Here is a 15823-nt window from a genome sequence, read left to right on the forward strand (position 1 = left end):
TAGACCCTGGAAGGAAGCTTTCATATTGCTTCCGAAAAGGTCTGTAGTCTTAGGTGTTTCTTCAACATTGAAGAAAACATTGACTCCCAGGTGCCATTGCTTTGGGTAAAGCAATTCCTCCCCAAATCCATTGACTCTTGCATTGCCATGTTTCTCATGCAGTCCCACAGGACATCTGAGTTAGAATCAGCTGGGACATTAAGTTTAGAGATTCCTGGGCCCCATTCCAGATTTCCTGAATCATACATTTGGGGGACAGCCTAGCAATCTGCATTTTTACAAGCTCCTAGGTGATTTTCATGCACACTAAAATTTCAGAATCAGTGCCATATAATAAAATGACCAAGAAGAAAAGACATGGCTAAAAGTGACCAAACACATGAATTTAAAACTCCGATAGATTCCTGGGAACATGCTTGGCATTTGTGGAAAAGTGAACACCAAAGTAGCACTCTGAACTGAAAATATTTCTGGAAAATGCCCTGAAAAAAATATTTTGAAGTTTAGTTTAATTCTGACTTGCATCTAGATCCAGGGGCACCGAGTTGGACCATTACCAGAAAGCAACATGGCTTCTCCGTGTGGTGAGTGAGGGTTTTGGGAGGTCAACATGCTGATTTGACATTGGGTTTACAAATCAAACACCAGAATTTTCAGTTCACATGCTTTTTCTTACCGTACAATTTTGGGAAGCAGAACAGAAAAAGATAATCTTTTTCAGCATTATTATTTGTACTTTTAGATCTTTTCCATTGCCTTTTCCAACCCCTGAATAAAAATAAAAAGTTAGGCTAGTTAGATGTCTCACCAATTAACATGATGGATTAAAGAAAGAAAAAATTATCTCAGCTAACAGTATATGAATCTTGAACCATTTGGGTCTTGCATGGATTTTGTCTTTGAACAATAAAGCTTCAAGCCTAATCCTGTCTCCTAAAGTGAATTTATAAGGCTGGAGGAGAAAAAAAAAAGACTTATAGTTCAGTGTCTAAGCTTTACCTCTCTAGAAAAAAAGAAATTAGGGAAGGTGACTGGCAACCTTTCTAGCTAATGTGTTGCTTTCTTCAGACTTCAACTCATGTTTCTTAATAACAATCTATATTCCTCTTGCCCTAGTGTAAGTCTAGATCCTAGAGCAGTCTCTGAAAATATAGGATATCCAAACAGTCCTGTGGTTTTCAGTATATGTTTACAGACAAATGGTTTCTTGCCTCTTTTTTCAATTCACTTCCTTTAGCATTTCCTCAAAGGGCTAGCATCTCAGGCCTCCAATTCATTTTTATTGCTTTCCTTTCAACCTTTCCTGTTTCATTTAAATATGTACAGAACTAAAGGTACAGAACTAAAACAAATATTCTAATAAATTCTTAATCATTCCTGATTGTTCACCTCATGTTTGTTTTGTTTTCACTAACACCATGTTATTAATTTGTCATTAGGAATCATGATTCCTTTGCCTCAGTTCCCATAGTATCATTCCAGTTGCAGAACTTCTTTCTATTGATGTCTTCCAGAAATTAGTGAAATATACAACTAAACTAAGTCAAATACTTATCACATGACAAGAAAAGGGCATCGATTTATAAGCTTAAGTTAATTCCCACATGTTAAAAAAATTTTTAATGTGTTTACATGATTTAAAAATTAAATGTGAAAAAGGCATGAAGTGAAAAGTCGTTGTCTCACCCATCCCACACCTCTTTAATTCTCCAGCCCTAAATAGATAACCACTATTATTATTTCTTTTTTCATGCATATATAATCAAATACAAATCTATATTCTCCCATAAGTTTTTACATGTATATATATATATATATATATTTATATATATATATACATACATACATAAATATAAAAACATTATTTCCCCCTTTTGTTTTACAAAAATTGTTGCATACCATTGCACCTTTCTGTACCTTGCATTTTTTAACACATCAAAAATTTTGTTCATTAATATGGAACCAGTAAAATATAGCTAGTTCAAAGTACTGCACGTTTATAGGCAGATAAGGAATGACCGAATGAATTTACAAACAGCAATTGCATTCCTCAGATACAACTAATTTGTATTTCTATGTACAAAAATTATTTGCATTATCAATTTTCTGCAACTTACAGTGTTGTAAAATAGCTTAACAACTATGAGAGGCAGAGACAACCCTGGAAGGTACTCTAGACAAGATATTGCCGGTGTCAAAGTCTTGCCCGTTTCAAACACTTTTCTGGCAGTCTCCCCATCCCCATTCTGTTGTGATCATAACGATCTCAAAGGAAGATTATTTTTATGCCAAAAGAAGGCCGGTGTCATTAGGTTTGGCCTGATTATTTACATGGGTGCAGTGAGAATTTTAACTTAATGTAGGTCTTCTTAAGTTTGCTCTGCAAGCCTGGACCCACACTGTACTGAACAGCTACTAAGGTCACAACTTCGATCTGAAAGTTTTCATGAACAATCTCAAACTGGACTTATTAAAATCCCCTATTTTATGTTGGCCTGAGACTAGGAAACCAAACCCATGAAGCTCTCCACCAGGTTTCACCTGTAATACTTATAAAGTTGGGTGAGCTCTGCTGTTGTCCAGATCTGTGCCTTCCCTTTAAACTCCACAGAGTTTAAATAAAATTTAAAATATTAAGAGAGAAGTCAGAGTCTTAAGATATAATATCAGACTGAGACAACACATGAAATTCTATAACTTTTAAAAAACATTATGAAGCTTAGAATGTTGAGAAACTATTTCTATTCCTATCCTCATTGTTCATATTAGAGAAATGCATTAAAACTCCATGAGACCAAATGCCTCATAGTTTAATACTATGAATAGTTTAATACTCACAGAGCTTTGTATAGATACTGTTATTCCCATGGTTAATAAAGAGGAAATGGAGGCAGAGGATAAAGTCAGGTACAATACAGGCTCTCACACCACTGAGTTGGTTTTGTAGTTGGGTTTAACTTTCTGAGGGGAAGAACCTCCTCCAACAGCCGACTACGTTGCCTCCATCACTACAGAATAAAGTGGTCCAGCCCTGGCCCCACTGAGTGTGGAAAAGAAGGGGAGCAAAGCTCTGCTGTCCCCTACCTGTTCCACCTGTTGGATGAGCCTGGCTCTACCCTGGGAGGTCTGACAAGAGCTGGAGTCCCATTAGGCTCCCCTATAACCCTGTCCCTCTAATTCCCACACATCCCATGACACAGTCATGGTGGCCTTTGTAGAGGACTCTGCCATCTCCAAAGCCTTTTCACAAACAGTTGCTCATTTATATACACAGGCAGCCTCTTGCCGCAACAGGCTGTGTTTCAAGGGTCTGCCTGAACAATGTTTGTTTGGAAATCCAGACCAAAATTTCCCACAGAGGCAATGCTACTGGGTTGAAGTTGTTTTCTGAACGCAGAAATCTATATAATTTGTTTGTGGTAATCCATTAAAATTCCTCAACACCAACAAAAGGTGGTGACAATATGGTTGTGTGTGTGTATGGGGGTGGGGGGCTATGTAAATAAACTGAAAAGAGCAATTTTATATTTTAACAAACAATTTTAATTTATTTTCTGACTATGCAAATTTTAGATATATACATTAAATGACTCTTTTCTTTCTGAGTAATTGGAAGAATTGTTTAAAAAATGCATGTTTAGATCTTATTTTGTGTGACTCCTCAGAAGGCCAAACACATTTGGCACCCTGGCACCATGCCCACCCTGTGAGAGGCCCAGCATTCCACACCGTCTCATGGTCAACAATCTGGCTACTGCTTTAAGGAACCAGAAGCCTGTTCCCTGGTTCACCTCTACAAGGGACAATGAGGCCCAACTCCCTCCACGCTGACACGTCCCTGCTTTCCCACCGCCCCTAAGGGAGAGCTGTGCGGGAAGTGAGGTGGGTGATAGAGAAATAGAAACATGGGACTTTAGGCTAGCTCCTCTCCCTGCCACTTCTTTTTTTCTCTCAATCCCACAGATTGATGACCTGACGAGTTTTCCTGCCTCCTTGGTTGATGGTGGACCCCAGTCTCTCCCCTTACATTCCCAAAGCAGGCAAACAGTCAGCTCTTTTAAAGTTTATAAGGGTTTGTATTCACGGTTATAATTGGTAATAGCTAGGGGGTTGAAACACACAGCACAGAGCCCAGGTTTTTTCCCAACTCTTTCCGTGTTCATGTAGATTTAGGTAAGGAAGACCTAAGTGCTGTCCCCCTGACCCAGCCTCTGTGTGCCCCCAACTCCATGATCAGCTCTTTATGTACTCATTCCTCTCCTCTGCTTACCAGCCAGGGCCTCCCTAGGGCAGAGAAACACTAGCATGGGGCCTGGCAAGTACTCGGAAGTTATTTATAAAAAAATTGTGGCAAGAAAACTCATCTGCAGTTCGGGTGTAAGACATCCTGATGGAGTTGCTGAGGGTGAGGGAGCTACAGATGGAGGGAAGGGAAAGGGAGAGACTAGAGTGATGAGAAAGAAAGGGTTTCTGAAAGGTGTTGGTGAAAAAATGATACAGGGATGCCTCTTCCAAGACGAACCCCGCACTAGAGGTAGGTATGAGAAAGAAGTGGTCTCCAGGAAGTCCACCTGACTGAGGCCAGCACATCAGTGAGAATAGGAGAAAAGGGGAGGGAATAGAGCCCCCAAATTGGTGATGTGAAAGGAAAAGAGAAGACGTATAAGGGTTGGCAATACAGCCACAGCACCACTGGGCTGATGGCGATTCCAGGGGCAGGGGTTCCTATGTGAGGAGGCACGACAAGACAGGCGTGAGTTGGCATTGTCTGTATATATAACTATGAGCAAAACTCTCCCAAACAGTCAGAACATGGGCCCTCCTGCCCAATTCTCCAATAACACATAAAGCACTTACCATGAATTGAATGAATAACAATTTTATTTATCGTCAGTCTTTTTCTTGGAGGGAGACTCAAGTTGTAGATATTTTTCACATCTGCAAAATATCCAACATATCTATTCTGGAAAACAAAAGAAAACTCAATTTAAGCGGAGATGAAGTCTACAGTCAGAATTTCTGAATTTTTTTTTTTTTTTTACATAGAATGTAAGGAGAGTAATTAATTAAGGAAACATTTATTGAGTGCCATTATATAACTAGGCATTTTTATGGATGTTGCCTCACGACTGAATATCTACCTTAGGAAAAAACGCTGTGGGGAAGTAACCAGAAAGGAGCCAGGTGTTGGTAACAGGCTGCTATGATGGACACAGCAGCGAACCAGAACCAACAAAACAGCTACAACGTCACAGCAAGATGCAGCTAACTGCAACTAGGAACAAATCTGAGGGTGGAAGCTTGGTTGCGACTGAGTTAGAGGAAGGTTCGTGGTGTGGTGGCCAGAAGCCTCCTAGGCATGAGAGTATGGCAGATGTAAAAACTAAAGACAGAGACCTCCATAGGCCAATGGCAAACACATATTCTTCTCCTGTCTCTGCCAAGTAGAGTTTCTTCACTTTCCATTTCCCCAGTTCTATTTTTGCAAGGAGGCCCTGGGAATTCTCTTAGCCTAGCCCTTCTCCTATGGCAAGCTGCTCGTTCTTCTTGAAGAGTTCTGGTACTGAATCAACTGGACTTAAACGTTCACAGACTCTTCCCCACCCTTCAGGAAGTGTTAATAAAATTAACTGCCATATCTTCCACTGGACAGGGCCAGTAAAGAGAAAGGCTCGTGCAAGTTCTTAACTCAGAGGTGGATGAAATGTAATCCATAGAGAATGGCTAGCAGTGCAGGGTCATCATGGGATGATATCTGAGAACTGCCGCCCCACTCAAAAGGAACTCTGTCCTGGGGCCTTGCCAACACAGCTCTCAAACTTGGGGCCGAGTCCCTGCTCTGCTATCTCAGAGAATCAGAAGAGATTCTGTTGTAGCCTGAGGGATGCCAGTTCTGGACTAAAGTTAGAGAAACTGCGCACGACTGCAGAAGAAATGGGGAAGGGAAGCTGTACAAGGAGTGTCTGAAGGCGTCACATCTAACACCCCCTTGGCTCCCACCACCGGATTCTCTACCTTCCACTTAGGGCTTGTAACCCACCATGGCCGTCAAGTGGCTTGGCTTTCACTCTCCCTTCTCCTACTGCCTACAACAACAGGGGCCTGTAGCAGCAGTTAACAGAAACAACTTATACAGCGGGTGCCAAAAAAAAAATTAAAAAATACACTTTTTAAGGAAGGAAAAAACTGGATTAAAATTGTAATACTCAATATATACCGATAACAAAAGATGACTACAAGTCATGTGTATACATATTTTTGGCACCCCCGGTTTTCAGTAAGCACTTGCTACAAAGAGACACATGGGCCTTGCCTGCAACAGGGGTAGAGAAGCCACCACTGTGTATAGCTAGAGAATAATGTAAAGTAACCTAGTCCCTAAAGGAAACACAAAGGCTAGAAGAACTGTAGGAAAGGCTACTGCAGGCTGGGAAAGGAAAGGGATCCCAGGGAAAGAGGCCCATGGAAGCAATGGCAGGTAAGTGTAAAGTGCTGACAGGCTGGGAAACAGTAAACAGTCCAAATCGGTTAGAGTGTGGGATATGTGAATGCACATAGTGGAAGAAATGGAAAAATCAAACCAGAGATCTTGAGTGCCAGGTTAAAACATTTATACCTGTTGCCACTGGGAATCAGAAGCCATTATGGATTCTGAGCATGGAAATGGCATGATTAAAGCTGAGCTGGGCTTCCGTAAGTTCATGTGTGATTTTTAACCTATGGCTTATGGCTATCTTTTTTATCATTTTTGTTTTTTTGGGTTTTTTTTGTTTTTGTTTTTGCATGGGTATGGCAGAAAAGTTTCAGGGGAGAAGGCTGAGTTCCTTTTTTCCCCAAACTAAATGTCTGGAGCCAGCAGTTACAGTGTTCTGCTAACAAGGCCAAAGGTGTCAATTCAGCTCACATCACTTCACCCAAAGGAAACTTTCATTCACAGCCACATCCATTCTACTTAAGAATTCCCAAGTTGTTCTCTCTTCAGTTTGAAGGGTAATATAGACGAGAAGCTGTGCACAGCATGGCAAATAACAGGCTTCATAGTCTGACAAATCTGGATTTGAGCTCTTGGTTTAAAAAGTTCATTTCCCGGAACCTCCATTTCCCAATCTGTAAAATGGGAATCAAAATGGTATCCACTCATAGAGTTATTGAAAATATTAAATGAGATAATGAATGCAAAACCCTTAACATGGTTTAACAAAGTCTAGAATGTTGTAAGCTCTATAGGATGAATGTCCTGGTTTCTGCTATAAACAAATTATAAGAAATAAAAATGCCTCTCGGTGGGAAACCTATAAACTACAAGAAACTTAAGAGACACAGCAACCAAATGAAACATGTGGCCCTTGTTTGGATCTTGATTAAAACACTAAATTTTAAAAAGATTTTAAGATAATTATGGAAATTGAAACATGGACTAAACATTTGATAGTATTAAGATATTATCATCATATTTTTAGATATGATAAATGGTTTTAAGGTGTTTTTAAGAGTCTCTATGTTAGATGTCAATACTAAAATACTTGTGGGGTAGAATGATCTGATGGCTGGGATTTTCTTCAAAATAATCCAGGTTTAGAGAAAGAAAGGCGAGAGAGAGAGAGAGAGAAAGAGAGAGAAGAATGGGGAAGGAATGGGTGAAACAGGGTCGACCACATGATGAAGTGATTGTTGAAGCGGTGTGATGAGTATGTGGGGATTTACTGTATTATTGTCTCAACTTTTATGTTTGAAATATTCCATAATAAAACATTTTTAAAGGAAAAAATAGGGCAATAGCATATATTTCACATGGGTTATGTAAGTATTAAATGAGATAATATATGTACAAGTGCAATATAATAGTGCATAATAGTGTCTGGTATTGAACAGGTTTTTGAAATATGTTAATTTCCCCTTTTCTTTCTCTTTCAAAATACAGTCCCCACCTCACATCTCTGTCTGTTTGTCTGTCTGTCTCTCAATCTCTCTCTCTCTCTCTCTCTCTCTCTCTCTCTCTCTCTCTCTCTCCACACACACACACAAACACACACACACACGCCATTCTGTGAGGGCTGCTGAACTGCCCTAGTCAGGGGTTGTGAAGGACTCAGTTCCTCTCTACGGGAAATACATGGCTGGTGACTTCAGATAGTCTTCAGGTGTCTGAAGTCTTAGGAACTGGATCTTCCTGCTTTGGGAAGGGAATCTACTCCTGAACTCTGTAAACAATAACCAATACAAAATGGAAGGCAGGATGCTCTGGGGAGAACCCAATGCTTGCGATGCTCAGGCAGCCCCTGAGGTGTGGCTCTCAGCCTCTGGGAAGGATCAAGGTCCCAAGTGCTGCCGACTGATCACCAAAGGAGAAAAGTCTAAAATGAAACCAAATAATAGGTATCGATCTTAACCCAACTCCCCAGAGGACCCCCTTTCTTAAAAAGAACACGTACCTGAGAAGGAGTTTCTACTCCCTGGAATTTATTACTGGTGGTTTTATCTGTTCGTTGTTCTCCAAAATAACGAAGGCTGTCCTATAGAAATGGGGACAATCCAATCATGGTCCACCTGCACTTTCCTCTCCTGGAAAGTATTCTTAACGTTTCTAAGGGCACATTCGCTTCCTAAGTCGGTGATCTTTGGGCAGACACTACCCAAAATAACAAAATTAACAAAGCCACATCAAAAATCCATAAAGACGTGGAATTTTAGGGCTGGAAAGATCTCAGAGATCACCTGGTCTTTCTTCCTACCTTTCCATTTTACAAGTGGAGAAGACTGAGACCCAAGGAAAACCAAGTGCCCTGTCACGGAAACGTATGCAGCCAGTGAGAGACAGCACAGGCCTGGGGCGCAGGCCTCTGGCTCTCGGACTAAGGCCCCAGATCAATGGCTCTCAAACTTTTTATTTTTATAGCTACAATCCACATGAATACACCTAGGAGATACACACACACACACACACACACACACAACGGAAACACAGTTTCACAAAACGATACTTACCTCTTGATATTTTCTAATCTATTCCATTTTATGAGGAAAAAAAATGCTAGTCACCACCCAATAAGCTGATTTTACACCTCTCTGATAGATTGTGATCCAGAGTTTGAAAAACACTGTCCTAGAATGTCCATTTTCATAACTTGCGTGTCTCAAATTAGAAAAAGAGAAGATGGTGGAATTAGTGTGTTGGGCACTGGGCTCAACCTCCAGTTTCTCTTAACTGTAGGCCAAGTGAGGAGCAGAGCTGCTGGGAGTGTGTCCTCTCAGAGGTAACTTCTCAGCAAGATCATGGCAAAATAAAAGACTGAGACCCCTGCTTGAAGAAATAGAAACAGCCCACCCTGTCTTCTCAGAAGTTTCCAGAGGGCTCAGACCCCACAAATATTGACTATGCTAAGATAGTAACATTTAGGAGAGACTTTGTTCTGAGTTGGAAAATGCTACCTTTTATCTCCCTAGCACCGCTACGGATGTTCAAGGTCTTTTAGAGAACTTACTTAATCAATTTTTTTTTTAATTGGGGAAGGGGAACAGGACTTTATTAGGGAACAGTGTGTACTTCCAAGATTTTTTTTTTTTTTCCAAGTCAAGTTGTTGTCCTTTCAATCTTAGTTGTGGAGGGCGCAGCTCAGCTCCAGGTCCAGTTGTCGTTGCTAGTCGCAGGGGGCGCAGCCCACCATCCATTGTGGGAGTCGAACGGGCAACCTTGTGGTTGAGAGGCCACACTCCAACCAACTGAGCCATCCGGGAGCTCAGTGGCAGCTCCGCTCAAGGTGCCGTGTTCAATCCCTTGTGGGACTTGAGGAATCGAATTGGCAGCCTTGTGGTTGAGAGCCCACTGGCACATGTGGGAATCGAACCAACAGCCTTTGGAGTTAGGAGCACGGAGCTCTAACCACCTGAGCCACTGGGCCAGCCCTACTTAATCAATTTTGATATTATTCTTGTGAGAAAGGAGGAAGTCCCATAATTGGTGGGAGTATGAGCAGGGCTGGACTAGGTAAGACGGACGAAGCATCTTAATCACTGAGTGTTTTTGCACTTGTATAACTTGGTCTTATTCAGCTCACCTTAATCTTGCCCCTATTGGGTACTGTCTTTATTTAAAATGTTGATATTGTATATGTCATGGATTGTTTGCATTAATTTTGTTTTTAAAAAAATATTGCATTAGAATATTATTTATCTTATATTAATTACAAAATTTTTGGCATTTTCTTAAATGTATGCCCAAGGTGAGGGTCTCACTGACCTCGTCCTAGTTCTGCCCCAGAGTAAGAGGTACTGAGGTCACCCACTAACTAACACACTTAAATAAGGAAGTATTAAAACCAGAATTTCGAATAACATCCTCTCCAATTGTAATTTCATTAAGTACCATGACTCAAAGAATCATCTTATCCTACCAGTGACGTTTCAAAACAAATTCAATCAATCGAAGACAAAGTTTTTAGGAACTTTCATACCTCTGCAGTTAAAAATATTTCATTGGCAATAAGGCAGGCACAAACCATAGTTCCAGTTCTTCCTAGAAAAGGAAAGAAGTTAGTTCAGAACCGTTGTTTGTGGTAGTACTTGGCATAAAAATACTCTCAGAAATATTCACAGTTCTTTTTGGATTGATTTTCTTTCACCTCTAAAGTGCTTGTTCAGAAAATTTCAATTCAGAAACAGTCACAGCTGTTTCACTCCTCCCAGGGACACCCGGAATTCTTTATCACCACGGGCATGAATGTGCGCGCACTCCTGTACACTGTTCTTGAATCACTTCTGCTGGGGCTTGCAGTTGTGGGCAGAGGCAATCACCTTTGCTCTAGGGCTCTAACGCTAAAGAGCTACTCACCAGCTAAGAACTGATTACACACCCTGGTTTTCTAACTAACATCAATGAAAGGACATGGCTAGAACCCAAAACACCATCTAGTGTTTGCAATACCCATTATTCGTTACATTTTAGTTTTTAAGTGTATTACACAATGTATATAAAAGTAGAGAACAGTATAAGAAATCCCCATGTACCTGTTCCCCAGATTCTATAATTATCATATTATATTGTTGTATAATACTTGTTTAACTTCTCTCTCTTCTTCCCTCCTTTTTTCCCTCTCTCTGTCCTACTTTCTTCCTCCCTCCCTCTCTTTCTTCTACAGCATTGTAAAGCAAACCGTTGATTTCATGTCATTTTATCCTCAAAGTCTCTTATGTTTTATTCCAATTTATATTTTTGCTCTGCCATACAAAATTTGCGTTAAAAATATGTTGCTTTTTTAAAATCTCTACAATGATCTGTAGCTTTTGTCTTACCAGCATATGCTGAACTTATTTTATGTAATTCCAAACATATCCTTTAAACTTGAGATGAACTCTATTTTCTATTCTATCATTTTTTTATATCTACTAAACTTACTTTACAACCATAGTTTGAAAACCACTATTCTAAGCCAAGTACTTCCAAAGAGGACTTTGTACCATCCCGTGCTATGATAAATAAGTTTCTTGCTAAAGGAGGCTACTGACCATTAACAAACTGGCTCTCAGTTGTATAGACTATTGATGTTTCAGTTTTGGAGGACATCTCTGCATCTCTATAATTCTGATATTTTCCCATTTGAAAACACTTTTGCAGACTCATATCCTGTGGTTGTGGATACGTACAACTGCAGACATAGTAGATGTCCATCAAGCAGATGTCTCATCCAGTCAAGTCAGGTATGGCAGGAAATTATAAAAATTATATTGCCTTTAACATTTTATTTTAACTTGAAACATAAGTGTATATTTGTTCACTAAATTTCTGATGTTGGACAAAGGTTTTAACTTTTTAAGTATGAGCCTCCCTTCCCTCTACCCCCGAGTTGGAGTTCTTTCTTGGAAAGCGCAGGCCCATGGTATAAACTATTGCATCATCTATAATTTCTAGTTTCAGATTCTTTAAAGCAACCTAGGTACAGAATCCTTCTAGATTTACTACTGGTATTTTTCTCCCACTGTTTTACATTAGTCTTACTTGCATTTAAATCACCTGCAGTTTTGGTTGTAGCCACTCAACTTCATTGAATTTTCTTGAAACATTCAACTTAGGTTTCATAAAACTATAACTCTTTCTGTTCGCTCTGACATTTTACAGATCTACATAATACTTGATTATTTGACATAAGTATAATAACAAATGGAACTGGCAGACACTGGTGGAAGCAGAAACATATAGGCATACTAAAGAGAAGCTTATTAGCTGCAATTTTTCAACATGCCAATGGCTACCAATAGGTGAGTTTATAGAGGGAATATTCACAGATAAAAAGATAGTTTGCAATCATCTCAATAAATACAGGAAAAGGCATTCACTAAAATTCAGTATATATTCATAATTTTAAAAATTAAAGAGAACTAGGAAACTTCCTTAACTTGAGGAAGGGACTTTACTAAAATAACTACCAGGTACATCATATTAATGATGAAATGTTGATAGTATTTCCTCTAAAGCCAAGAACTAAACAAAGATGCCCACTACTCACTGCTTCTATTTAACACTATTACAGGGCTTAAACACAATAGTAAGAAAAAAAGAAACAAAATATTTAGAGATAAGAACAGAAGAAACAAACTTTAATTATTTGTAGAATAGGAAAATTCAAATAAATCTATAGACCAACTACTAAAACCAACTGTAAGAGTTCAGGAAACTCTTAACATAAAAAACAAAATAACATTAAAAAAAAATCAATAGCTAAATCAAGGATGCAGGTTGAACTCTCTAGAGTAATTACAAAAGGTATATAAAACAAGTATATGACTTCCAAGTTCATGGTAGTAGGTGGGAGGAAGGAATTATATTGTAAAAAATTCAATCAAACCAAAAGAAAAGATCAGTAAGGACATAGAAGATTTCAATAAAACAATTAACTAATTACCTAATGGACACAATTAGAACATTTTTCACAACAATGCATAGTACATTTTCTTTTCAAGCACACAGAAAACATTTGATAAAATTGACCAAATTCTGGGCCATAAAACAAGTCTAAACAAATTTCAAAGAACTGAAAAAAACATACGTAATATGTTCTCTGACTACAATGTAATACAACCAGAAATCAATAACTAAAAGATAATTACAAAATCCTCATATGTTTGAAAATAAGAAAGTATACTCCTACATAACCCATGTGTCAAAGAAACAAGAACAATGAAAATTAGAAAATATTTTGAACTAAATAAAAATGAAAACACTACATATAAAAACTTGTGGGATGAAGTTTTTGTAATTCTTAGAGGGAAATTTATAGCTTTAAATGCCAAATAGAAAAGAAAAAGGTTAAAAATATATGAGTTAGTCATCTATCTCAAGAAATTAGGAAAAGAACAACAAATTAAACCAAAGAAAGTGGAAGAAAGGAAACACTAAAGATAATAGTAATTCATGAAATAGGAAACAAATAAACAATAGAGATGATCAGTAAAGCCAAAAAAAGAGGTACTTTGAAAGGACTAATAAAATTGATAAATCCCTGGTGAGACTAACGAGAGAGAGAGAGAGAGAGAGAGAGAGAGAGAGAGAGAGAGAGAAAGAGAGAGAGAGAGAACCACAAAAGTAATGTAAGGAATAAAAAAGAAAATACTACTGTAGATATTAAAATAAGATAATATTTTGAACAATTTGATACCAAGACATCTGAAAATTTAGAGAAAATGGGTGAATGCTTGGAAAAATACACCCTACCAAAATAGGCAGAAGAAATAAAATTATAAATAATCCTACATCTAATAAAACTGAACCATAATTTAAAAACTTCTCTACAGAGAAACTGAGGCCAATTCCCACACTGAGGCCAGTGTGGCTTCATTAGTGAATTCCACCTGACATTTAAGGGGGAAAAACGTCAACTTACATGAATTCATCCAGAGAATTAAAAAAAGAGGAAATATAACCTATTTTGATTTATGAAGCAAAATTTGAAAGGAATATTATGAGAAAAGAAAATAATAGCTAACCTTACTCATGACATGGATAAAAAAAATCCTTAAGGAAATATAAAGAAACAGAATCCAGCAATTTATTAAAAAACACGCACAACAAAATTTGTTTATTACAGGAATACAAGGTTGGTTTACTACTTGATAATCAATCACTGTAATCGATCAGATGAATAGTATAAAGGAGAAAATCATATTATCATCTTAAAGACTCAGAAAATGCTTCTGATAAAATTCAACATCCATTCATGATAAAAAAAACCTCTTAGCTAATTAAAGGAATTTCTTAATCTGATAAAGAAAACCTAAAACACACACACACACACACACACACACACACACGCACAATCCTTAAAGTAATTGGTGAGACGTTGAAAGCTTTTCCTTTGAGAGCAGGAACAGAACAAGAATGACTGCTTAACCACTTCTAATTCAACACTGTACCGAAGGGTCTAACCAGTGCTAGGGAAAAAAAGAACTGAAAAGGAAAAAATACAATTCATTATTTTTACATGATATAATTGTTTACCATAAAAGTCAAAAGAATTTACAGATAAATTAGTAAAATTAATAAGAGTTTAGTGAAGTTGCTAATAGCAAGGTTAATTGCATTTAGAGCAACAACAAAAATATTCAGAAAATAAAAAATTTTAAGGGACATAATTTATAATGGTATCAAAAATATCTAGGAATAAATCTAACCAAAAATATATGTTTCCATGCAGAAAATGAAACAAACACTATAAAGAGAGACTGAAGACCTAACAAAATGAGGCAATATCTCCATTCATGGATAGAAGATTCAGTATTGTAAAGATTTCAGATTTCCTCAATCTACAGATTCAATGTAATTCCAAACAAACGTGTGTGTGTGTGTGTGTGTGTGTGTGTGTATATAATTTGACTAGCTGATTCCCAAATTTATATAGAAATGCAGATTACTTAAAAAAAAACCAAACAATTATGAAGAGGAACAAGATGGGTAGATTCCTTTGACTGGAAATAGGAATACTAGAGTTATGGTAAGTAAAATAGGTGTGTAAACAGCATACTGATAGATGAAAGAGCAATGAGCAGAACAGAAAGTTCAGAAACAGACCTATGTCGCAGAGTAGTAAAGAAATGAAAGTCTTTTCAATCAGTGTACTGAAACAATTGCGTAGCCATACGGAAAAAGGTAAAATTGACCCCTTCCTCACATCACACACAAAAATGAATTCTAAGTGGAATGAATCTGCATAATATAATATAGGAGGATATCTTTTTAAACTCATCAGAACACAAAAGCACTGACATTACAAAGAGAAAGAATGATATAGTACATTGACTATGTTAGAACTAAGAATTTCTGTTAACAAAATGATACTCATTACAGAGAAAAAGAAAATCATAGAGAAGACAGGTTTCTTGTAATACAGATAACAAATAACAGAGTTGAAATCCAGAATAGATAAAGAACTCCTACAAATCAACTGGAAAAAAGATAATCCAGTAGAAAAATGGACAAGGAAATTAAACAGATACTTCACAAAAAAGAATATACAAGTGGCTAATAAACCCATGAAAACTTTCTCAATCTTATTAGTAACCATAGAAATGCATAATAAATGAAAGCCATCATGAGATACAAGTACATACCCACCTAATGGCTGAAAATAAAGACTGAGAATCCAAGTGTTGGTACAGACGTGGAATATGGCACTTTCATACATTGCCAGTGAAGAGTAAACTGGTACAACAGTTTTGGAAAACAGAGGACATCATCTATTAAAGTTTGAGATTCATTACCCTAAAACATAACAATTTTAGTCCAAGGCATATACTCAAGAGAAATGTGGGCACATGTGCAACAAGAAACATGTAT

The 15823-nt window shown here is 37.8% G+C and overlaps 1 protein-coding gene across 2 annotated transcripts in view; it reads right to left on the minus strand.

Annotated features, from left to right (window-relative positions):
• LOC109456913 (phosphatidylinositol 3,4,5-trisphosphate 3-phosphatase TPTE2) overlaps positions 1-15823 on the minus strand; it is a 35036-nt gene that overhangs the window by 4549 nt on the left and 14664 nt on the right. For both annotated transcript variants that reach the window (XM_019749454.2, XM_019749452.2), the window contains 4 exons: positions 10452-10513; positions 8433-8513; positions 4858-4963; positions 677-756 (listed from right to left, as the gene is read on the minus strand). In XM_019749454.2, the coding sequence (XP_019605013.1) occupies positions 677-756; positions 4858-4963; positions 8433-8513; positions 10452-10513 (329 nt within the window). The remainder of the gene's footprint in view (positions 1-676; positions 757-4857; positions 4964-8432; positions 8514-10451; positions 10514-15823) is intronic.

Source organism: Rhinolophus sinicus, linkage group LG04 (assembly GCF_036562045.2).
Source record: "Rhinolophus sinicus isolate RSC01 linkage group LG04, ASM3656204v1, whole genome shotgun sequence".
NCBI classification, from domain to species: domain Eukaryota; kingdom Metazoa; phylum Chordata; class Mammalia; order Chiroptera; family Rhinolophidae; genus Rhinolophus; species Rhinolophus sinicus.